At 43.4% G+C, this 26,518-nt stretch overlaps 1 protein-coding gene across 2 annotated transcripts in view; it reads left to right on the top strand.

The window, feature by feature from the left end:
- Positions 1 to 26,518, top strand: part of LOC125890942 (whirlin-like) — a 144,039-nt gene that overhangs the window by 37,554 nt on the left and 79,967 nt on the right. For both annotated transcript variants that reach the window (XM_049579872.1, XM_049579871.1), the window contains exon 2: positions 17,811 to 17,987. In XM_049579872.1, coding sequence (XP_049435829.1) covers positions 17,811 to 17,987 — 177 coding nt within the window. The remainder of the gene's footprint in view (positions 1 to 17,810; positions 17,988 to 26,518) is intronic.

Raw genomic sequence — 26,518 nt, 5'->3', positions numbered from 1 at the left:
AAACTTGCTTCAAAATTTTATACAGTCTATTCCCAAACCCGGAATCTCTCAACATTATTCCAGGCTTGAATCAGGTTAGGTTCTTGCCAGTCTCCGGGTGTTCTATTTCCATATGAATTAATGACCGGTTAAGTTTCACTTTACTTGTGCTTAGCACTCTCCTGCTCCATCTTAGAGTACTAAGAGTGTGATACTCTAAAAAGGAACAGTAAATTCTACCAGTGTCCTAAATTTAAAAAAAGGGTCCAGTTTGTACTGAAGTGTGCACTGACAACGCGCTCTCATCCCAACTCCAATATACATTTTCACAGGAAATGTACAGTTTCTGAACTTTAGATGCATACAATCTTTTTCAAAATACACTTACAATGTCTGTAAAACATCTTGTATTTATGTTTATTTCCTTGTGCAACAAAAGCACAAGGTTACATCTAGGAAAAAAAACATCATGGTTTGGCTTAACTTTCATACTGGAAGTGAACCAGGTCAAAGTGCAGGGTTTGTTGGACCCATCCACCACCCCTACCTCCTACCCTAAAGGAACTTTCCAGCTTCTGATATGACATTGTTACCGGCAGCGTTTTAAACTGATGCTATCCTTCAATGTATATGGCTGCGACAGGTTCAGTTCAGCCACGTTACAAACTGGCGCTGTCCGGTGGTGTACCATACCGCTGTGAAAGGTGACTTTTGGTGTTGGTGTCTGATGCTGAAATCACTGACCAAGTGTCAGTATTTGACGACTTTGATGACAGAAAGAGAACAGGCTGGCTCTTGCACTCAGAGTAGCTATTGATGAATGCTCCCCGATATGTCTATTACCGTAATGAAAATGGCTGGGGGTTAGGTTTGGGCCATGTGGGGTCGAGCCTGATTTTTTGGGCGCAATCAAAGCTCTAGTTTGGAATAAATTTGATTTATGATGTCTCAAACTCAAATGAAATATACCTGATTTGAATCCAAATGCATTTTATGTTTTGCTGCCAGTTTCCCCTACATAAACAACGAAAAGCTTACCCATACTTGCTTGACTAAACCCAACTGTTATAAGTTATAAGTGCTAATGAAGTGACAAACAGCTGAGAAGAGTATGTCCAAGTCATGTTAGTGACAATAATTTATGTGTTAATTAATAAGTAATTTGCATTGCATTGTTCTTGCTCATTTCAAAAACCTTCCACATCCATGGTGCCTGAGCACTGTATGAGCAGGTGGAAAGTGCCGTTTATCTTCCATCCCCAAATGATCTGTGGTGTGAAACCTTCCCAACAACACTTTGCTAACCTTCTTTGCCACTTATTCCATTTATATTCCTAAACATTCTTCTGTTGGGCTGCTTAGACAGATTTGTGAACAGCCAGAGAAGTATATGAGGCTCCTGCAGATTCTTCTATATTTCACACACTGCTCTGAGACGATAAAGCCAACAGTTAAACTATCTATAATTACTTCCTCTTAAAGACTGATCACCTGTCACAGCAGCTCTCCATCATCCCTCCTCATACCTCTCCAAACACAACCAACTGAACTGTCACACAAAATGGGGAACTTTTCATGTCCCATCAAATAGCTGTTGTGCCACAGTAATGGTGACATATCTGGGAGAGCTGTGGGATGGGGATCATCCATCATCACACATAAAGTCAGGGCAGATGTGTAGACCAGACCCAGTTTCAAACAAAGAGGAGGACTAAAATATCCTCCTGAATATCACCCAGATATCCTGCATGTACATGTAGGAAGGTGTGTTGCTTTGCTGAAAGTTAGTCAAGTAGAAATTCTATTTCGCAAAAATTTGTTAAAAACATGTTATTCAAGATAAACAAAGGTTTCTGAGGTAGCAGCAAGTTTAGGATATTGTTATGTATTCTCATGCAATGCAGTTGGGACATAAATGGTACTTGAGAGAAATATAAAGTGTACTAAAAGGAACATTATGGTGAGTTACAACTAGTTCTTGCTTTGATAGTCCAGGCCATTGTCTATTTTAGTGATGGTAACATTCTACTAACCAAAGTAACACAGTGGCATCAGTAAAGCTAGCAGCCCATCCACTACATGGAATGTTTGCATTGTTCCTTTCTCCACGAATACATGACATTTGCACACATACATATCAGGTCAACATTCCTAAATTGATGTAGTATATGAGCTGACATTGTCATCAGGAGGTGGAGGGGATGGTGGATGGACAAACAGCAAAACCGGTTGAGATTCAGCGAGTCATGGTAGTCTTTCCAGTGGCTTTTTAGGCAATAAAAGTGGGTGTTTTTTTAACGCTCTGTCACTGTGTTCCACAGGGGGGGGTCGGGGTCCGGTTTGGGGAACTCAGAATTGTATCTCTGCTTTTTGTTGGCTTCATCACAACGTGACCTCCAATAGGTACTGGGGGGGTTGGCCCTTTGGGTTTGGAGAGAGTTAATGCCTCAAGTGAGAGAGTTCAAGTACAGTATCTTGGAGTCTTGTTCACATGCAAGGGTAGAATAGAGTGTGAGATTGATCAGCGGTTTATTGCAGCATCTGTGGTGATGCGAACGCTGTACCAGACTGTTGTGGTGAGGAGGGAGCTGAGCCAACCCTACCCTATGGTCATGAGCTTTGGGTAGTGTCCAAAAGAATGAGATCATGGATACAAGCGGCTGAAATGAGTTTCCACCATGGGGTGGCTGTGTTCAGCCACAGAGATAGGGTGAGGAGCACAGACATCTGGAGGGAACTTGGAATAGAGCCGCTGCTCCTTCACGTTAAACGGGGTCAGTTGAGGTGGTTTGAGCATCTGATCAGGATGCCTCCTGGGTGCCTTCCGTTAGAGGTCTTCCAGGAACTGTCCCCCTGGTAGGAGGTCCTTGGGTCAACCCAGAACATGCTGGAGGAATTACATATCTTGTTTGGCCTGGGAATGCTTTGGGGTCTCCCATGGAGGAGCTGGAAAGTGTTGCTGGGTAGAGGAAAATTTGGGGTGGTTTGCTTGGCCTGCTTCCCCCACGACCCAGTCCCGGATAAGAGGATGAAAATTGATGGATGCATGGATGGTTCCCTGGTCTTGAAGTCAGTGGGTGTTTTTTTACTGGGTTTTCAGTTAGATGCCTGAAATAAGGTGTGTGGTTAACACAAGCTTGACAGATTTTTTTTTTTTTTTTTTCACTTGTGCATTTTTAAGCTTTTATGTGTCTTAAAAAAGGCAGTTGCTAACAAGTGGCTAAATGAGACTACAGACCCAGTCTAATGGTCCACCACTGGTCCCATTTCTATTTTCTTAGCAAAAAGTCTACCGTGCATTATGAACAAATATAAAAAAGTGCAGTTTTCCCATGCTTCTGTCCCGTTCATTCTCCGTTTAAATTGTGTTTGTGGGACTGCAGTGTCTTTAGGCTGGAGGAGCTCAGCGTGCCAACAGTCTACTTAGTGTACTGGAACCATCTGCTGGGACTGCATTGTTTCTCCCTGTGGATGGGAGAGGCTGAGGATTGAGTGCAGGGATTGCAGGGCAGAGTCAGCACCAGAGGCTCTTTAGCTGAGTCAGATAACATTCGAGGTCAGACACTCTGCAAAATTCATTCAATCAATTCCAATAACAATTGATTTCCAAAACACCAGATTATTGATTTTGTGCTATGACACACATACAACTCTTTATATACCAGGTTGGAGGTTAAAAAGTTACCTGACAAGCCTTTAAGGTTAATACGAAATAATAAAAAATGTACGTAATGATGTCAGCAGGAGCAAGTGGGCTTCTTTCTCTTGTTGAGTCCTGGTTAAAAGCCTCGCTGCAGCCTCTGACAGCCTACAGCTGAGCAACTGCCTGATGATAGAGGGGAGTAAATAAGGCTTTGCAGTAATCAAGATGAGAGGACATAAAAGCAAGTATGAATCTCCCTTTGTCAAATAGAGTCAGGCACAATCTCATCTCTGCAGTATGTTTTAATTTGAGAAAACAGGACTCAATTAAAACTTTATGTCTTCAGCCAGTTTATTCCCTCTTGGCAGCTGACCAATATGACCACTCACTAAAGTTAGGGACTGTGAGCCTAAAAGTATGAACACAGTCATCTGCTGTTCACATTTCTGCAAACCATGGATACATTACATTAGTACATTAGTTTGGAGTAGATACATTGAACCCATAAAAATAGAATAGAAAAGACATTTGAGTGTTTGCTGTGGTCATTTGACTGGTACAAAAGAAAATGGTGATTGTTGTTAGTTGATATTGTGACAACACAGATTAGTGGGGCTGTAAAGTGTGTCACACTCACTAGTAGAACTCCATTTTGGCCTAATCTTACACCTCTTTTCCTTATTAAATAGAAAAACACAACCATACACCAATCCAAATTAATGTCTTTCACCAAACTAAGACTAAAGTTTCTTAATTGCTTTATTTACTCGTAAAACACCCTCTATTCAAACTCAGCAGAACAAATAAAAGTCACTAAAACCGTCTTAGTTAATCTCATAGAGTGCCCCAGGAATGAGTTCCTATTTTTCCAGTACTGGTTCCCTCGTCATGAAGTCAATAGGTTTTTTGGTGAGATGTCTGAAACAAGGTCTGTGGTTAACACAAGCTTAAGAGATTTTCATGTTTTGTTCTACGACATAGAATACATCAATAATTACCCCACTCATGAATTTTGAAGGGTTTATGTTTGTTTAAAAATGCGGTTGCCAACAAGTAACTGAGATTACAGAATGTCATCATGCCAAACATGTCTTTACAGCTGTGCTGTGGGGGCAACGTTGAGACATCTGAGCACGGTGTTGTTTGTTTATAGCCAAACATTGGGGATTGCATTCAGGCTTCAAAAATCATGAAACTGATGTTCATTTTGTAAAGATTATCATGCTGAACAAAATGTGTAAGTATCATAAACATTGTTTTGCCACAGAGCTTATTCTGTGCAGTATCACATTGGGTTTTTGACGAGGGAACCAGAGCGATACTAACATCTGCATTGGCCTACAGAAAAACGTCACCTGGAGCACTCTATTTGTTGTCTAGTTAGTTAGTCCACTGTTCCAACAATCAGCAATTAAGTTTGGTCGAAATTAAACTTTAATTCACAGAGTGAAATGTGAGAATAGGCTGATCTGCCCAATGTTCATCCCTACAGTCTCTCTGCCTCTCAGCTGCTGGCTGAGCAGTGGCTCTCACCCTTTATTCTGAACTACAGTAACATTACATCATGTTTCAACAACAATGTATACTCATACAATGGTTAGTACAGTATTATGTCCTATGAAAATGCACACACAACAGTTCCTATGATATTCCATGAATTTGTGGCCCACGTATGACATTACATCTTCATCTCGTGAAGTTACTTAACTAGTGTTACGGTGTTCAGGTTTACGAAAGTGTAGTAACTATGGTTAGGTTCAGAAAAAGAAACATGGTGAGGATGTACTGTACATTAAAATAACTCAAAGTTCACTCAAAGTTCATATGGTTCTTAGCCTGAGTGGGCGGAAGTTTGCTGCAGAGATCAGCCTCTCATTGGGTGGAACAAGCCACCTGCTGAAGTCCCGCCCTACCACCTCTGGTTGTGTAGCAGTTTTCAACCGTTTTCAACATGACCTTTACTAACTTTTGCGGTGTTTGATCTTGCGGGGATGTAGCCATTTTTCTGCCATGGTTCGTGTCCTGTAGGCGATATTTTTGTGGGCGTGTTACACCAAAACCTGTTTCCCCCCAGCAATATTTTTGCAAGCGCACCGTTGCTGTGGCACCACCCAGAATGATTGTGATTGGTTGAAAGAAATACAAGCAGCCGGGGCGTTTTTTTCTCCAATCTTAAAGTGAGAATCGGCCCAGCCAGACCTTTCTTTTCTTGAGAAAGTTCTGGTGAGCGAGACTATATGGTTCCAAACACCCTCCAAGCTTTCTAGGGGAAAGTCACAGAGGAAAGTCATGTGTTTTATGAGCCATCCACTGCCCCAATCTGCCTCCTACCTAGACCGCTTGGGACCACTTACTTCTCTACCCCCATTAGCACATTTATCATGTGATCGCAGCCTTCCACGGTACGTGAGTTATGCACTAATTACTGGCTCATCATTACGTGGGATATATACGAATTTTGGTGCATTTCTTTTTGTAGGAAGGCCAAGCCATAACCCACGAGGCAGGAAAATGAGGCCAATGTAAAAGTGCCATAAACAGCAGTTCATTGAATGGCCACTTGAGGATGGCTCCAAAACAGAGTCAGTCAGAGTCAAAGGGTAGTCAATCCCATGTTAAAATGCCCAACTTTACAGCAGAAATAAACATATTTACAGCCTGGTTTTAGTCTGTATAGCTAATTTGTAACATACATGACAACTGTCATCAGCTGTCTGCTGATAATGTTCTTGGTGACTTAGTCTGATCCACCCCTCTCTCATACACAGCTCCAGCCTCTCATCAAAATATGATCACTACTGGTTCCAAAAAAACCAATATAACGATATCTGAAATGCTCAAACCACTGGGTGACATCACGGTAGTTAGGTCCATTATTTATACAGTCTTTGAGGAATACATGCGAACAGTGCATGAGACCAGCCTATTGAACAGAAGCAACAAAAGAAACAGGAAATTGCGGTAATATTTTAGAAATAACAAAGTGCGTATTAAAACCGTACAACTACACTGCTTGTTTGGTCATTACTGTAAAATCGTACCTCAGCGAGTTGATTCTCTGCAAATCTCTTTGTTCACATTGAAGTTTATACAGAAGTTTGCCCGCTACAAGGGTTGCGCTTGCAATGGTACATGTAAAAGTACTGACCATCCTGCTATGTTGATTTGAATAGGAGTGTCTGTTCTACTCTTATTTTATTTCCATGGCTGAAATATCACATTTTAACAACGCTGTGGTTAAAATAACCACTTGGTTATGGTAAGGAAAAGATCATGTTTTGGCCTAGAATACTTGCTTTTGGTGGCACAATCCCTGCCAGAAATGCTGCTGTTGTGGCACAGCAATCAGCTGCTAAAAAACATCGACATTTGGTGCCTAAAAAGCCACAGAAAAATGCAGCAATGCTCGCTAAAAAATGATGTGCTACGTAAGAAACATACAAATGTAACCGTGGGTTGCAGAAATATACAATCCCAACATTTTCCTCTGACTGGGTTGGGTTTAGGGAGCTGGAAGGTATCACTAGCTTTCCCCATCCACACCCCATGCTGCTTCTTTTTCAGGAGCAGAATGAGACTTCTAGCTCTGCTCTGAAAACAAAATTTCTGAGAACTCCCATGCAAGATAAAGTAGAATGCAATATTATGACAGAAAATCGTTCTCTTATTCATAACTATAATCAATTTTACATTAATATGAAGAATATAAGTTTCTGCAAATGCGTCAGTTTTGTAAACCAAAGAACATAATTTGCCAACTCTACTTCATAAAGTGGACATTCTGTTTAAATTTGGTTTTATTGATTATTTTGTAAAGTAGGTGTCACATTTTCACAAGATGGATATTTCAATTTAGACCAAATCCTTTCTGTTGATTAGACTGCATCTCCTTCGCTATTGGTTTACAAGACTGGGCCCAGCTTGCTCAGACAAACTGAAGTGAAACCTGTTTTCAGGGAGTCTGCGCTGATATACAGCTAGTGTTATTGAAAAGGCTGGCAGGGTGAATTATGCCCTGTCAGAGCCTGCACAAATTTCAGCCTTGGGCTCAGCCAACAATGAAGCAAGCCAATTCATCATGTCTGTGCAGGGGACAGTGCAGGGCAGGTTACTGTAGCTGGAGTGGGGTTAATGAACAGTGCGTAGCCTCACACCTGACGAGGACACAAATGATGGAGCTGTTAAAATACTGCTGCTTAAATAGCTGTGTTAAGGTGTCTGTCCCAGTTTATTTTCTGCTCTGTATCAGCTGCTGTCACATTATCGCACCATCAACATGGCAGCTTTGTTTCTGCATTTGTTTTAGTTAACAAATGTTTTTTGGAAGCAAAGTTGCTCTAGAGGCATAATTAGTTTAATTTCTGCATGGCATAAATCTTATAGCCAGAGCAAAAGCACCATACATTTTTAAAAGCACATTAGCTAACTGGCAAACTGAAGGACACAGAGGACATTTGATTTTATATTTTAGTTGACGAAGCAAGAGCTCTGATTGAAGCCATCGTCGTCGCCCTCCGCTTATCCGGGTCCAGGTCGCAGGGGCAGCAGCCTCAGCAAAGAAGCCCAGACAGTCCTCTCCCCAGCCACTTCCGTCAGCCCTTCCGCGGGAACCCTGAGGCGTTCCCAGGCCAGCCGGGTGATGTAGTCCCTCCAGCGTGTTCTGGGGCGGCCCCGAGGTCTCCTCCCGGTTGGACATGCCCGAAACACCTCCCAAGGGAGGCGTCCGGAAGGCATCCTTACCAGATGCCCGAACCACCTCAACTGGCTCCTCTCGATGTGGAGGAGCAGCGGCTCTACTCCGAGTCCCTCCCGGATGTCTGAGCTCCTCACCCTATCCCTAAGGCTGAGCCCAGCCACCCTGCGGAGGAAACTCATTTCGGCTGCTTGTACTCGCGATCTCATTCTTTCGGTCACTACCCAGAGCTCGTGACCATAGGTGAGGGTTGGAACGTAGATTGACCGGTAAATCGAGAGCTGCGCTTTCTGGCTAAGCTCCCTCTTCACCACAACGGACCGGTTAAGCGCCTGCATCACTGCTGATGCCGCCCCAATCCACCTGTCAATCTCCCGCTCCATCCTACCCTCACTCGTGAACAAGACCCCGAGATACTTAAACTCCTCAAACTGAGGCAGGACCTCCCCCCTGACCTGGAGAGGGCAATCCACCCTTTTACCGGCTGAGGACCATGGCCTCAGACTTGGAGGTGCTGATTCTCATCCCAGCTGCTTCACACTCGGCTGCGAACCGCCCCAGCGAGAGCTGGAAGTCACTGTTCGATGGAGCTAGGAGGACCACGTCATCCGCAAAAAGCAGGGACGAGATCCTCCCATCACTGAACCTGACAACCTCCACCACTCGGCGGCGCCTAGAAAGTCTGTCCATAAAAGTTATGAACAGAACCGGTGACAAAGGGCAGCCCTGGTGGAGTTCAACCCTCACCGGGAACAGGTCCGACTTACTGCCAGCCACGCGAACCAGACTCATGCTCCTTCGGTACAGGGACTGGATGGCCCTTAGCAAGGGGCCACCAACCCCATACTCCCGGAGCACCCCCCACAGGATGCCCCTGGGGACACGGTTGTAAGCCTTCTCCAAATCCACAAAACACATGTGGACTGGTTGGACGAACTCCCATGCCCCCTCCAGCACCCTGGCGAGGGTAAAGAGTTGGTCCACGGTTCCGCGTCCAGGATGAAAACCACATTGCTCCTCCTCAATCTGAGGTTCAACTGTCGACCGGACCCTCTTCTCCAGCACCCTGGAGTAGACCTTATTGGGTAGGCTGAGGAGTGTGATCCCCCTGTAGTTGGAACACACCCTCTGGTCCCCTTTCTTGAAAATGGGGACCACCACCCCAGTCTGCCACTCCAGAGGCACTCCCCCCGATGTCCAGGCAATGTTGCAGAGGCATGTCAGCCAGGACAGCCCTACAACATCCATCCGGTAGACGAAAGGGTTGCTTCCCTGCGCCTTCGGGTTGGGGAACGGGTCCTGACTGTTGTCTGTGCTTATGCGCTGAACAACTGTTCAGAGTACCCGCCCTTTTTGGAGTCCCTGGGACGGGTGCTGGACAGTGCCCCGACCGGGGACTCCATTGTTCTGCTGGGGGACTTCAATGCTCACGTGGGCAATGACAGCGGGACCTGGAGGGGCGTGATTGGGAGGAACGGCCTGCCCGATCTGAACCCGAGTGGTGTTCAGTTATTGGACTTCTGTGCGGGTCGCAGTTTGGCCATAACTAACACCATGTTCAAACATAAGGATGTCCATCGGTGCACATGGCACCAGGACAGCCTAGGTCGCAGGTCAATGATCGACTTTGTAGTCGTATCATTTGACCTGCGGCCATATGTTCTGGACACTCGGGTGAAGACAGGAGCAGAGCTGTCAACTGATCACCACCTGGTGGTGAGTTGGATCAGATGGTGGGGGAAGACGCTGCGCAGACCTGGCAGGCCCAAACGAGCAGTGAGGGTCTGCTGGGAACGCCTGGTGGAAGAACCTGTCCAGATGATCTTCAACTCCCACCTCCGGGAGAGCTTCAACCATGTCTCGAGGGCGGAGGGGGACATTGAGTCCGAATGGGCCTTGTTTCGCTCTGCCATTGTCGAGGCGGCGGTTGCGAGCTGTGGCCGCAAGGCCGCTGGGGCCAGTCGTGGCGGTAATCCCCAAACCCGCTGGTGGTCACCAGAGGTGAGTGGAGCCGTCAGGCTGAAGAAGGAGGCCTACAGGGCATGGTTGGTCTGTGGGTCTCTGGAAGCAGCTGACGGGTACCGGCGGGCCAAGCAGAGAGCAGCGGCGGCAGTCGTGGAGGCAAAAACTCGGGTGTGGGAGGAGTTTGGTGAGGCCATGGAGGAAGACTATCAATCGGCTCCAAAGAGGTTCTGGCAAACCGTCTGGCGCCTCGGGGGGAAGGCGGCAACTTGCTCACACTGTTTACAGTGGGGGCGGGGAGCTGCTGACGTCAACTGGGGACATTGTCGGGCGGTGGAAGGAATACTTTGAGGAGCTCCTCAATCCCACCAGCACGTATTCCAGTGAGGAAACAGAGACGGGGGTCTCGGGGGCGGGTCTGATTGAAGCAATAATTAAAAATCACATTATATGTAGTACACGCGACCACGGCCATGCAGAGACTTTTAGAGGGGCAGGTGTCCAAAGTTAAAAAGGAACACATGGAACAATATTTTGAAACACCATACACCAATATAATTTACAGCATAACCTGCTGAATTATAGCAAGCTACATTCAGTCAGAACCTAACATGAAATCTACAACAAACGAATCATTCTATATCATTGTCCCCCACTGGATGCAATTAGAGGGAGACGCTGATAAATAAATAAAAGGAATTTATTAATGTGTTATAATGTCATTGCTCTGGAATTAATTCAACTAAATTAATCGCATAAATCAACTTTTGCTGTGAAAGTATTTTAAAAATTTAAACTCAAATGAATTTTGGCAGATGTGTCATAGTAAAGCTGTTGGATTTGGGACACAGTTGCCCCCTTGCGGGGCACCCAATAGCTCAGAGGGTGGAGCAGGCAATTCATGTACAAAGGCAGTGTCCTTGCCGCAGCAGCCGTGGGTTGGATTTCAGCCTGCAGCCCTTTGCTGCATGTCATCCCCTCCTCTCTCGCCCCCTTTCACACTCACTATTGTCCTTTCAATTAAAAACAAAAAGTTTGAAAAAAGTGGAGTGAGTGAACAGCTGAATCACATCACAGAGAATACAAAGTTATACTAAGCAGGAATTGTAGGCCACTGCTTATAAACAGTCAAAGTGAAAATGAAAGCCAGCCTCCAGATTTGCTATATTTGCATTTTTATTGGTGCTGTGTTCGTAGCTTCCTCTTGGATGCATGTTGATAAAGCCAATCTGACCTGTGTGCTGCGCCCAGGAACATCCTGAGCATAGCAAAATAAGAATAAATTAAGAAAATATAGACAGAGGGCAGAGTTTCTGCAGATAAATACACAATTACACACATCTAGTGGGTTATGAATGATTGAGAGGGATTATTTTGTGTGTCTATACATTGTTTTTAGGAAAATTCTGTAGTATACCTTTAAGGAAACATATGGTGATAAAATTCCCATGCCACTTCACTGAGGAGCAATAGAAAGCATCCTGTCTGGAAACAACCAGTTAACATGGTTTGTGCTCGGCCCAGGTACCTATCGACTGAGCATCAGTGATACTGGTGAATTGAGGTGCCTGTGCTGAGCCCAAAGAATATTAAAAACACAATACCCACCCCAGCAACAGCCTGTTCACCCTGCTGCTGCTATCGGGCAAGTAATACACAAGTATCCTCTGCTGTACCACCAGACTACAGAGCAGCTTCTTTCCTCAGGCTGTGAGACTCCTCAACTCACCCTCTGTACTCCAACACAAAACATAGTTGTGTTCTTGTTTGTTTTTCTTTTCTTGTGTAGCATAAATGAACTGCAGCTTGCATTTTGTTGTGCAACCCTGCATTGTAGAATGACAATAATTGAACCTTGAGCTTAGTTGTACAGTGTGTTTATCAGAGTTCTTTTCACTGAAAACTGCTACTGCTGCGGGAAGAAAGGTTGATGAGAGTGATGAAACTGAACGAAAACAACGCCGCAACATCCTTCACATTACACATAGTCATTACACTGTGTAATGACACATTACACAGAGCCATTGCTTATGCAAAAATATTGATAAGTGCAGCCACAAGGCTTTATTTTTGAGTGGATAAAGTGCTGCTTCAAATGATAAGCTGATTACACACTTTGCCAGCCACCTCTTCCATGGTTGAACTATGACAGAACTAGGGGTTTGGAATCACCAGAGGCACCATGATATGATAAGATCACGATACTGAGGTCACAATACAATATTATTGCGATTTTAAGCATGTTCCAATATGATGAGTAGCAGCACACTGTCAGCACACCAACAAACCCATATTTACATTTACATTACAGACGACACCAGCAATCAGACACTGTTTTCCTGCAGTCACTTATATGATGGTCTTGCATATCCAGACCTGTCTCCACAGCCTGGAGCTAGGTCTGCAATCACTGATTATCCTTCTGCTATAGGGGGAAAAAGCTCTGATTTGTTTTTGTTTCTTTAAACCAATCACAACCAGGTTTGCTGGCACTAAGCCCAGGATGCAGCGATGGTGCTTCTGCAAAATAGTGTGGGGGATGAACTTGTTTTGGTGTTATATTTGCATGTGGGGAAGCAAGCACTGTCATTATAATAGCCCTGCAGGAGAAAACGCCACAAAAACAACAGTTGTATATCACTGTGTGATTCAGCTTTTACTTATAAAAATGTCAATCATGATTTGATAATCAGATCCTTGGAGGTGAAGCCTGACTGTACAGTTGCATGCAGAAGTGTGGGCACCCCTGGTCAAAATTTAATTTACTGTGAATAGCTATGCAAGTAAAAGATTACCTGATTTCTGAAATGCATCAAGTAAAAGATGAAACATTTCTTCAATATTTTAAGCAAGATTATTTTTTATTTCAATCTTTTACAGTTTCAAAATAACAAAAAAGGGCCTGAAGCAAAAGTTTGGGCACCCTGCATCGTCAGTGCTTAGTAGCGCCCCCCTCTGGCAAGTTTCAGGGCTTCTCAATGCTTTTTGTAACCAGCTAAGAGTCTTTCAGTTCTTGTTTGAGGGATTTTCACCCATTCTTCTGCAAAAGGCTTCTAGTTCTGTGAGATTCTTGGGCCGTCTTGCATGCACTGCTCTTTTGAGGTCTAGCCACAGATTTTTAATGATGTTTAGGTCAAGGGACTGTGAGGGCCATGGCAAACCTTCAGCTTGCTCCTCTTGGGGTAGACCATTGTGGATTTTGAGGTGTGTTTAGGGTCATTGTCCTGTTTCCAGTAGCAAATGGGATTTGGAAATGCTAATGCATAGTGGAACAGAGAATGCCACAGCTGAAATCATCCACCCAATGTCAGGCTTAAAGCCACAGTCTACATCAGTGCGTCAGACCACTCATATGACCACTGTAATTAACAGCTGGTGAATTGTAGAGACATTGTTGACCAGAGACAGATGGGTGAGCCAATGAAGGAAAGTTCTTTAATCAAATCAAAGTTCTCCGATGCGATGTTAAATGTGGTCCATAAAAAGCACAGAGAAACACTGCTATAAGAATGGCTACATAGAAAAGTCTGGAAGCAACTAAGGAGGAAAGGGAGGAAGAGAATGAGCTGGTTTTGCTGAAAATAACTCTGAGGACTGCAGGTGAGGGCCTCCTGTCTGCCTTCAGACTGCTCCACACTTGTTTGTTGGTGACAGGAGGTGAGGCTGACTGATTGAATTTAGGTGGAAATCTCACCTCACTCACCATCAACCATTCATCATCTGTACAGCTTTGGGGGCTTTGATGCTCAGGTACTCTCAGCTACATCTGTATGGACAGACACAAGGCTCACATGCTGTACAGCCTCTTGTCAAAAGTACACAGAGTTAAAAATCCAGCCAGTGTGTGTGGATGTGATGGTGATCGCAAATGCGGTCACCATCACATCCAGTGTGTGGTGGAACATCTCGACCCACTGACTGAGCACACTAGTCCTTGGGTGCGTCTGCAACTTTTGGCAGTGATAAAGAAGCTCAGTAAGCGCTGAATTATGGCCTCAGCACTGCTGGAATGACACATCGCAGTGCTGAGACACACACGGATCATCCATCAACCCTGCAGGGACAGCCATCCATAAACCCCACAGCACCAAATCATTGGGAGGGAGGCGAGCACAGAAGAGGACAGGCCACTGTAATTAGATAAGTTGCGGTGGACAGGAGAAAGAAAAAATAGAGGTACATTAATAGTATAATTCTTTATTGATTCCTGAGGGAATTCATCCACACGGAGGCCAAAGGTCATGTCCAGCTACATAACAGCAGACCTTGGGCCAGTGGGGACTGTGTTTTGCTCAAGGACACTTTAGCAGAGCAAATGACTGGGGTCAAACCTGAGTCCTTTATCAGAAGGATGAGCTGCCAAGAGTACTGAAGGAGAAGTAGCCTAATGATTATGACAGTGACTGAAGTGATGTTGCAATTTGTTTCAGAAATGAAACATGGATTTCGTCTTAGTTTTTATTATCAAGATCTACTTTTGGCTCATCATCATCTCGTTTTCAAAGATTTTTTTTTATCATAGTTTTCGTCAACGAAAATTAATACTGCTACTTGGTAAAACTAAATGAAGAAATACGACAGAATAATTAAACGCTTTTATCTTGACCTAACAGAACTTTACACTTTTATGCCTGGATCACACTACACTTCTGTCCGTTCTGAAAGTCACTATGTCACATCAGGCGATTGTGGAGTCATAAAAACGTGCCATGACTTGGCCGACAGACATGACACACTACACACTAGGTCCACACTAATCGTTATTCTTGTCCTATCTGTATTACTTTTACTATTATTTCAGTCAGTGTCTATTCATGTGCCAGCTGAAATGTTATTATGGTAATGTACAAAAGTGCCAGCAGATGGCAGGAGCTACATTTGAAATACCATACGCACATAAAAGTCACTGAATCCTCCACAACCAAGTTCCTACAAATGTTTCACAATAAAAGCCTATTTAGAAAATTATGGGATTCTCTAACCGAAGTTAAAAGGGGCTTTTAATTTGAAACAGACACCGGAAGCGTTGAGTTTTGAATGCTGGCTCGATACATTAACTTCATCAAGCCAAACGGGAGCGGATAAAAAGTAAAAATATAAAGATACAGAGGGAATAATAAATAAAGGCCTGTTTATAATGTAGTCTGTTTCAAATGAATCTGGTAGCCTCTGCAGTTGTGGTGAGTAAAAGCTCCGCCACTATTTGTTAATGTTATTACTTTATGTCCGTCTCCATTATGAAGGAGTAACATTGTTTGCTAGCTTGATGCTAATGGCAGTAAGTTAACATTACTCAGCAGGTTAATAAAGTCCCTCTGCTGTTTCACACCATCATTTTTCCCTTTTTACTCTGTGTGGTGACGTTCCTAGAGAAAATATCAAACACCCTGGGGTGTTGTTGTCATGCAGTCGTCTATGGCAGCTTATCGCTATGTGTTTCTACTGGTCAAAGTGGCGGCTGTGACGGGAGCATTTGTGAACGACAAAAAGAAAATCATACATGCTCCACTTTCTGTCGGATCGTCGTGAGCCGTGAGGGGGAGCTTCTTTGCCAGGGCCTACCCAGATTCTAGGATCACCAATGGGTCAGTGATAAGGCAAGTGGTGATAGACAATTCTGGCATTCTTGCCAAGAGAAACATCATGATTAGAAAGACTTCATAAATCACATAAAACACTAAATGACAGCTGCATCCGACACCATTTAAATCTAGCCAGGACTATGTGAGTAATCCAAGATTATTGTCTTGGTTTCTGGGACAGTGAAACCCCAACGGCGGTTGCGGAAAATAAGAAAGAAAATCTAAAAACAGGGTGGCACATTGCCCTGATGTCTGCAGGGACCATTGCGCAGCAGAACCATCTGACCCCTGCTCCAGCTGCCTCTTGAGCCAGATTTAAATACTGAAGTTGTGTTGTATTGTCCCCAGCAAGTCCCACTTATTGCTTGCTCCTATGGACCAGAGAGTCAGAAAAGAGCCCAAAACATGAATACAAGGTAACACAAGATACAGTGAAAGAAACTGAGAGAAAAATGCAAAAAGTAAGCAGCTTTCATGTCTCAGAAACTGCCAAATGTGTTCACGGTGATGCTGATAGGCAGGAATCTGAGCGGTTGTTTTCAGATAAACATCACACCGACTAAAAATAGTGCAAAGATACAGCCTTCAGACCCTTTGTTTTTGAGCCACATTGTTTGGAAACGTGGGAGACAATGAAACGTGTGAAAAATGTGTCTCTATTGGATAAGACAGATTTAAAACAAAAGGGAAAAAGAGAGCCTCTGAAACTGTGGGACACAAACACAACATTCTGTCTGGGTTTCACTCGAAATGAGCAGACAAAACTTAAGGCAGTAACACAGCTTAACATAACAGTAAGTGATTTAAGACTGCACTATAACAGTTATTAACGTGTCCGCTCGTCTGTAATCACACAATTGTTTAGTTATACATTTATGAATATTTTTTCACATTTTTTTAATGTAGGAGAGGAATCTCATACATACAAAATCTGACTCTGGCCTTCATTCTCTTTGTTTTCTGGTGGTCCTTGCTGTGTTTCAGCAGGCGCCTGTGTGACTCACAGTGATAGTCAGCTCTGTGGCCTCAAAGCCTCCGCTAATTCTGTCCCTCTCTCATAAAACAACTAAATGATGTGACAGCAGATGCACAAAGCAAGGGAGCATCAGTGGTTAAAATAGCAAAGCTGACAGGGGTAGACAGCAGTAAAGCAACCCAATCGTCAGATAAAATGCTGGCTTTGGGAGTTTTTGCAGAACACAGATATATTACATTTGCAAGTTATTATTTAGCGGATACATTGAAACTTTACATTTAAACAGCACTGTGGTTAACTTAAAAGCTGCTGGAAAAAGAGCCCTGGTTTATTAAAAAACATCAATTTGGGGGGGCTAAAAGCCGCATTAAAAACAGCGACCAGTCCCCAAAGAACACCCACATTTGTGGGCTGAAAACTGCAGAGAAAACAGACACATTTTTCTTAGAAGAAACATGTCTGGGGGTTAAAAAAGCTGCTGGAAAAAGAGCCATGGGACGCTATAAAGCACCCACGTTTGTGGGGCTAAAAACCTGCTAGAACAACAGTAATGGGTCTGAAAAAAGCTAATGTTTGGTACCTAAAAAGCTGCATTAAATACGGCAATGACTTGCTGAAATACATCAGTTTTGTTGTTTGTTGGTCTTGAACAGTGGTCTGCAGCTTGGCAGACATCTTGCCTAGCTGACACACCATCAAAATCACAAAGTCAGTTCATACATCACTTTAGAATCGTTGTTATGATACTTATGAAACATACAAATGTAAAGTACTTGTCGTTTGCAGACATGTACAATGCCATATATTCCTCTGGTGTCTGGACTATGATACCCTTGTGTACAAGGCCAAGATTCTCTGCCACAAATGTCATATGTATTTGTCATGCTTATTTGCCCTTAAAAGCATTGTTGTGTGGGGTCATGAGGTCTACCAAATGCAGCACTTTCATAACCTCCCCATCCTCTCATGATGCAGGTGCTTAAGGGATGCAAGAAGCTGTCCATTTCAGTGTGTTCCATGGGTCGGATCCCTGGAGGCTACATCACCAACCATGTGTACAGTTGGGTGGACCCTCAGGGACGGAGTGTCTCCCCGCCACCTGACAGCCAGGAGGCCAGCCAGTGGCAAGGACATGGCATGGAGGAGAGGACGGTAAGAACAATGTGTGTGGTGTTGGTGCAAGAGAAGAAAAGGTCCGGTATAGGAGGCAGCGACTGTAGATGTGATGCATTGTACAGTCGAAAATGAATAAAAAGATCTGAAGAATAGACAGATAAGTGTGGTGCAGACTTTTAAAGGAAGTATTTTCAGAGAAAACTCTGAAAGCAAAGATACTGCTGCAGGTTTTTGAAATTGCATCTGTCATATTCAAAATAATTTATTTTTCAGGATGATAGTTTTTGTAATTGACCCCTCAGCTCATGTCTGACAGCATTCAGTTCAGGACTGGAATATTGTTCTCGGAGGACAGTCATCATGACCTTTGGTGCTGTGACATTTTAGAAGAGAGACTCATCCCACCACAGGCCTGTGACTCTGGCTGCTCCCCGAGAGAAGGTTTACTCATGCTGACTCATCTGAAAAATACACCCGCGACCATGCTTTTACCATAAATCACTATTCACCATTACATACTGATCTCTTTTTTAGAAATAAAAAGCTTGCTAAAACTAAGCCTGCTTACAACACAGCAGGAAAGTAAAACAAACCGTATAGTCAACTCCTACTCATAAATGTGACATAATTGCAGCAATGTTTAAGTATTGTTTGCTTAACAATACTATCAATCTCTGTTCTGAAACTCACTCTGACCTCAAGACTTTCCACTAAAGAACACAGAGCTCAGCCCAGTAGGGAGCAGGGAGTGACAATAATGATCACAAATAAGCGAATGTAGATTCAGAGCCACAAGGAGGATGCCAGAGTGGATGTGGGTCTTTAAAATACCACATGAACAGAAGCAATAGTGAGTAGAGCACTGATGGCTGGAGCGCATCGCCATGATTGAAAAGGTGCCTTTGATATATGTTGCAGGGAATGCAGTGCCATGTTAGTGTAGCCACTGACTTGACTGCCTGGATCATTTATTTATTTATTTTTTCAGAAAATGGTTGTATTATTGCATTGCATTTTCTGTTTAAGAAATATGAAACAATAAAGTCTAAAATAGCTATATAGCATTTTGGAAAGCAACATTGTTGTTTGTATTATCAGCAGCTTCTTATAGCTTAGTTTCCAAAGTCTCGTTAAGGACCACTATAAATCAAGAGTCCTGTTTGTGATGACTCCCCCTTTTACAAGTGTGTTTTAATGAATTGGGTCTCTACAGGGCAACAGTCAAGGCAAGGCAAGGCAGCTTTATTTGTAGAGCATATTTCATACACCAGGGCAATTCAGAGTGCTTTGCAGAGGAATAAAATATAAAACATAATAAAGGAAACAGATTTACAATAAAAGAGTAAAATAAAAAATATATAAACAATCAACTTTGTTACTAAATGATTTACAATTTAAAAAAAAATCACCATTAAAAATAGCAAAAGTGCAGACAAGTGGTGCAAAGATAGAAAGATAAAAAGTGTTCAGAGTCAGCGCTTGTCTAACATCATCTGGGAGGTTATTCAATTGCTGCTTCACCATGTTTTGTTCTAACTCTTGGAACGGTCAATGGTCCAGCTCCAGATGTTCTCGTTTGTCCTAGAAGGTTCGTATGTCACAAGCATTTCAGAGAAATATTTAGGGCTGTAGTCTCCTGGTCGACTAGTCGATTATTTGGTCGCTATGCTCTCGTCCGACCAAATTCTCATTAGTCAAATAATCGCTGTGTTACTTTCATAAGGAGAAAATTGCTACATCAATAGCTTTCAAGGATTAATCCTTTATTTCCTGCGGTGGGGGGGACAGGCTAAGTTACCTGTGAAACAGAAAGTTGAACTCGCCCACCATCACACTCAGTGTCACGGTGACGCAGACCTCCTGTCTGTTTCTGTAAGCCGAAACCATTTCCCTCAGTGGAAACAAAGCTTGTATTTACTTACTCGCAGATAAGAAACAATAAATTGTGAAGACAGTAAAGCCTCCGCTAAAATAGCATTTTAAGTCGTGTGTGTGATTTATCCTTTAGGGATTTATACTTCGGGATTTATCCTGGCTTCATATGAGCAGAGGAAATCTCTGCTCGTCCCTAATGTATACAATGTAAAATGCCATAGGCTGGCACTAATAATGTTAGCATGTTGTCTTTGCTTGGAAAACACGTTTAGTATAAGACAGTTGTTTTGTCAGTGAATGTTGTGAGCTGTAATGGAGCCAAACTATGTGCCGTTACCTTTGTTACATGTTGCTGTTGTCCCTGGTTTTATTTGAGAAGAGGAAAAGATCGCTAGATGCTAGGCTAGTTTATACAATGTAAAATGCCATAGACTTATGCTAATAACGTTACCATGTTGTATTGGTGGGGGAAATGTGTCCAGATAAAGACAAGTGTTTGTCTGTCAGTTCTGCGATTTATAGTGAAGCCAAATTGTTTACTTGTGTTTGAAATTGTCTCTATTAAGCCATATTTAATGTGTGTTTAATGTGAGTTTTGAATCAACTATATAAATAAAGCTTGATTTGAACTAAATTTTACAGCACTTAACACAGTCCTCCACTGCTGACTAGTGTTTTGGGGGTGTAACTGCAGAGTGACACAGACACAACACCGCAGAAGTAAAAATAACATGCAGATTTTTTTTCTTCCCACGACTAATCAATTAGTTGAAGATTATGTGCAACTGTAGTCGACCAAGATTTTCTTTGGTTGACTACAGCCCTAGATACATTCGGGCGCTGAGCCACAGAGTGATTTATACACAAGCAGCAAGATTTTGAAATCAGTTCTCTGAATGACAGGTAGCCAGTGTAAGGTTTTTACAACTGGAGTAATGTGGCCATATTTCCTAGTTTTTGTCAGGACCCTAGCAGCAGCATTCTAAATGAGCTGAAGTTGTCAAACAGCTTGTTTTGAAAGGCCTAGTAGTAGTAGCGGCCTTCAGTCTCGAGAGACCATGGCACATGCGCATTTGAATTGGATCAGGTGGTGCTAAGGGATCAGTGCTTCGTATGGCTAATAAGTCCCACTCTCGAATGGCAGACTCTCTGGCAGTGATTACACTTGAATACACTGTTGCCTGCTGAGGTTGATTTGGGTGCTTTTCACCATGCTCTTTTTTCCACTGCTGCTTGACTCAGCACAGTTTCACTCTTCTGGATTCCTTTCCAGACCTCCTGTCTCCAGCTGGTGTGGTCATTGGCACTGTCCTCCCAGTTGTCTCCTCTTATGCCCATGGACTTCATGTCCTGCTTGCAAATGTCTTTGAATCGCAGGTGGGGGCGGCTCACTGGCCTGGTGCCAGTGGCAAGTTCTCCATAAAGCAGGTCCTTGGGGATCCTCCCGTCTGCTATGCGGTGGACATGGCCACGCCATCTAAGATGCCGCTGGTGCAACATGGTATAGAGGTTGGACATCTGAGCCTGTTTGAGGACTTTCTCATTCATCACGAGCTTGCAATCGGATGTTAAGGATGCATTGGAGGTTACGCATGTGAAATGCATGGAGACGTCTTTCTTGCCTTGAGTATGTAATCCAAGACTCACTCCCATACAGCAGAATGCTGAGGATGCATGCATTGCTCTTCAGGCGGGATTCTATTTAGGCCTGGAGCCTTTCTAGAAGGTAGACGATCGATGGCTTTGTGTAGTTCCTCCATGGCGTTTCATCTAGCTCTTCCATGATCGGCAGGCTGTTGATTGCCTCCATTGTAGAATCAGAGATGGTGCTCTCCTTGGAGTAAAGATCTGAAGAGTGTTACACCCATCTCTCCATTTGCTTCCCCTTGTCTCTGATGATCTCTCCTGTTGGAGACTTAAGGGGTGCGGTTTTCTGCAGCGTAGGACCGATAGCTGTCTTTATGCCATCGTAGACCCTGCGGATGTTGCCTGCGTCAGCTGCTGCTTGAATGTTCTCGCAGATCTGCAGAAAGTAAGCATTTGCACAGTGCCTAGCTGTTTTCTGGGCTATGCTCCTTGCTCTCTGTTAAGCTTTCAGTGAGGACTGGACGGGGCATAGTTTGTATTGGAGCAAAGCAGCACGCTTTTCTTCCATCACAGGACTGAGTTTGCCTGATGAGGTCTCAAACCAGTCCTGAGACAGGCATTTCTTCTTTCCGAACACCTGCAGTGCTATGCTGTGCAATGTGTCCCTCAAGTAGATCCATCTTTGCTGAGCATTACCTTCTGGCTGCTTGGTGGTGAGGGCCTTTTCCAGTGCCTTTTTGCACTCTTCCGCTTTCTCAGGGTGCTTTGTATTGTTGACATTTATACGCACCCTCCCTGGTGGCTGGGCATGGGGAATCTTCTTGGGTTTCAACCGGATGCTGCATCATACCAAGGAATGGTCAGTATCACAGTTGGCGCTCTGGAAGGACCGTGTGAGTAGCACATTTTTGAGGTGGCTCTGTCTGGTGATGATAAGATCTAGCTGGTGCCAATGCTTGGAGTGTGGATGTCGCCAGGAGACCTTGTGCTGCAGTTTTGTCCGGAAGAAGGTGTTAGTAATGCACATGTTGTTTTTTAGTGTATAACTTGAGCAGGTGCTGACCATTTTCGTTTAGGCTACCAACCCCGAATTGCCCAAGACAGGTCAGCCACGATCCAGAGTCAGCGCCCACTCTGGCATTAAAGTCCCCCAGAAGAATCAGCTGCTTCTGGCTTGGCATGCTCTGAATGGTTCTGTAGGCCTATAGACAGAACATTGCAGTAATCTAACCTACTGGAAATAAAAGGCATGGGTGAGCCTTGCAAGGTCTTGCTTTGACATTATACCTCTGACTCTAGCACTATTTTTTAGATGGTAGTAGGCAGATGACTTTACAGATTTGATGTAGCTGTGGAAATTTAAATCTGAGTCCAGGATAACACCAAGGTTTATTGCGTGAGTCTTAGTAAGTAGACAGAGTGCCTCAAGATGAGAGCTAACACTCTGTCTTTGTATGCTGGCCTTATCTCTATTAAGTTGGAGAAAATTTTGATGTATCCAATCATTGATTTGCTCAATACAGTGGCATACACATTCTATAGGCCCATAATCACCTGGTGAAAGCGATATGTATACTTGCGTGTCATCTGTATAATTATGGTAGGCTACTTTATTATTTTGTATGATTTGGCTTAATAGAAGCGTGTAGAGATTAAACAAGAGGGGTCCCAAAATAGATCCCTGTGAGACCGCACATGTTACAACCATCTACTCTGACTATTAGTTACCCATCGAGACAAAGTACTTTCTGTCATCACTTAAACTATTTAAGGAAAGTTCCAGTGTATAACACAGTTTTCTGGTCTTTGTAACAAAAAGGAATGGTCCACTGTGTCAAAAGCAGCAAGGCAAATGTCATTCATTATCTTTTTGAGTGCAGTCCCAGTGCTGTGATGGGGCTGAAAACCTGACTGAAAAATATCAAAGCAGTTGTTTAGCTTAAAAAAAAGTAGCCACGTTGCTTTTTCTGTAACTTAAAAACTGTAAGTTTTAAATAGGCCAATAGTTGTTCAGTACAGTGGCATCAAGACTGCACTTCTTTAGGACAGGCTAATAACTGCAGTTTTCAAAGCACTTGGAAAAGTGCCAGATTGGAGGGAGACATTAACTATAAGAGTAAGTTTTACCGGGCTGCTCAGCACAGTTTTGAGGAAGCTAGTGGGTAAAACATAATGGCAGTGGAACTAGGTCTCGAAGAGGACCTACTATGCTCATTTTGAGGCTCTTGTGTATACTTGTATTTTAGGTTTCTCCAAAAACACTTTTCCTCATACCTTGTGTGCTGTAATACCTGTATTCACCCCCTTTAGTACGTGTCTAGCCTTCCTCTTGAAAAGCCCAGCCTGCTGTGATTGGTCAACCCTCCAGGCTTATCTGCATCTTGGAATCTCTGCACCATCATTGCAGCCAAAAAATGACTGTAACAGACAATACTAGCACTTTCTACCCTGAAATTAGCATGTAGCTACATGTACATTAGCAGTGTAGCGTACCTCAGCTGGGGAATAACTGTAACAGAGAATAGCGGTGCTTTCTAAAAAATCACCCAAAAAACCTTCTAAACGCAACCGAACATGTTCTAGCAGGAATATGATTCGAAATCAGGGAGAAATGTACAGCATTGGCAACCAGAGTACATGTTTTCCTGACATTAGCATGTAGCTTCATTTAACAGTGTAAGCTACATAATGAAAACACTTGCCGTAGCATGCCAAGCAGATGACCATGTAAAGAAATCCAGCACACTATGATATCATACCTGTTCACAGGGATTACTTCTACATACTTTAATGTCATTATTTGAAACTTTGGTCACATTTAATATTCAACATCCTGTAGTGTAACACTATATAGCCTATAATACACAAAATTTGAAAAAAAAAAAGCATAATAGGTCCCCTTTAAAGGTGCAATATGCAACATTCAGAGTCTGGGCCAGGATTGCCTGAACGTGACTCTCACCCCTGACACCACAAGCAAACACAGAGTTGCTAACAGTGCAAAAAGCAGCAACGGTGTTAACAGAGCTAAGGCCCATGTCCACCAAAGCATTTTTTTAACCAGCCGAAACTGGGAGTGCTTGAGAGCGCATTGGAACTTTGTTATTTGGTTGCATCTGGTCACTGTGATACAGAATATCAACGCTCGGCGCTAAGAAAAAAACAAACAAACAAACAAACAAACAAAAACCCCGAAAAGTATATGCAGTGCTCAGCGCAGTATAGACGCCCAGCGCCTTGATGCACTGCTGGCGTTTGTAGCATAGTGTGGGCATTACACTTCTATGACAATGCCATCCTACCACCGTGGGTAGAGATACTGTTATCAGTGGTATTTGCCATATGAGTGCAGTACAGAGGCGCTAACATGCACTAACATGCATGTGCAGGAGGCCTGGCTCCAAAACGAAAAACAGAGAAGCTCAGATTACAGCACACACAGAGGAAGTGTGACTCTATTCTCTGCTCAGGATGCCATTTCTTTATTGTCTTTTTATGTAGCAAATAATGGCTTTCCTCTTTATTAATGCCCTGAATGTTAAATACAGAACCTGATAGGTTTACTTATATAAATAAGGCATTGTTCACACAGAGCTCCACCCATGACCTGGATCCATCCAACAGACATTCATTAGATTATACAGGTTGTCATGGTAATTTCCTAAACAATTAGACACTATCCTTGAGTCCACTCTTCTCACTGGATCAATGTTCCACTGAGGCAGACCAGTGTTACTCTAACAAGGGTGGAATTGCTTCATGGCTGGACAGTTTTCTGAATAAAAGGGAAGAAGGAACTGGAAATCGATGTTCCCGCTGCCACCTTAGGATTCATCCAAACATCTTATAGCAGCTCTATAGCTAAAACTGCAGCATAAGCAGCTTCATGAAGCCAATGCTCGTGCCCCTGACTGCAGTTCTGCCCAGCTCTGCAGATTTGAATGGGGCTCCGCTGATGGGTTATCCATCCAAAAGCTCAGGAGCTGATTTATTCCTGATGTTTTAAATGTTGGTACAGCAGGGGAGCAAGAGGATACTTCAGAAAATTGCTTATATTTGCATATATTCAGATGAGCTTGGGTGACCTGGAGGAGTGCTAATTAAAGGGTGAGGAGTAGTTTCTGAGCAGAGGCCTGAGAAATGGTTATTACTACAGAAGCAGAATGCCCTGCTGTATACAGTAGGGAGCTACGATTTGTTGGCTTCTTGTTTGAAGAGCATAAAAGTCTTTGTCAGTTAATGTGCCAGATATATGTTGCTCTACAGTACGACAGCTGTGTCACAGCCAGTCCTCTGTGCCTCCTCTTCAGCCACATTCTCCATTCCCCAGGCCCCTCCCTCCCCTCCCGTTGCCTTGCATCCACCAGATGTCCTCGGACCTTTTCTCCTTTCCCCACTGCCTGGTCACCCAGTTTTAATATTATCACCTTATATAATAGTGTTGGTTATCAGAGTCATAGATATAGATTAGAGCGCCCCTGCCACACTGACTAGCTTGCGCAAAATGCCATTATCACCTATGGCTGTGTTTGTTATTATGTGGCGACATGCATATAAGCTGACTTTATCATCTAGAGGTGGATGGTGGATGGTGGATGGGGGATGGCTTCCAAGCTGCAGACTAATAAACAACACAGGTTAGTGGGACATTGAGGCCCCTATTCTGGCCCCAAACAGAGGTTTTAGTCCAGTTCCTTATGTGTTTTTGTTCAAAATTCTTGGGGAGTTGATAAACTATATAATTTTGGAATCGGTAGAACACAAGGAATTTGAAAACTAATGGCAATTTCAAACTCCTTATGGTGGCCATTTTGGATTTTAAAAAGGGAGAATGATTAAAACACCTTTTTTGAAATGTCAGGTTCCAAGCTGTGCAGGTTTTTATTTTGGGTGGATAAACATACATTTTATTTATTCACATAAACTAAGAACAGTCATTTGGATATGAATTAATTGAATTTGGAGGTGGAGGGTCAAAGGTCAAGGTCACTGTGACCTCACGTGTTTGGCTGTAACTCAAGACCCTTGAGTTACAGCCAAACCCTATGCTAACATTTCACACAAATGTCTGATAGGATAAAATGATGAAGTGATGACATTTTATA

The sequence above is a fragment of the Epinephelus fuscoguttatus genome, linkage group LG6, assembly GCF_011397635.1.
Source record: "Epinephelus fuscoguttatus linkage group LG6, E.fuscoguttatus.final_Chr_v1".
Lineage (NCBI taxonomy): Eukaryota > Metazoa > Chordata > Actinopteri > Perciformes > Serranidae > Epinephelus > Epinephelus fuscoguttatus.
This window is presented reverse-complemented; position numbering and strand designations above follow the sequence as displayed.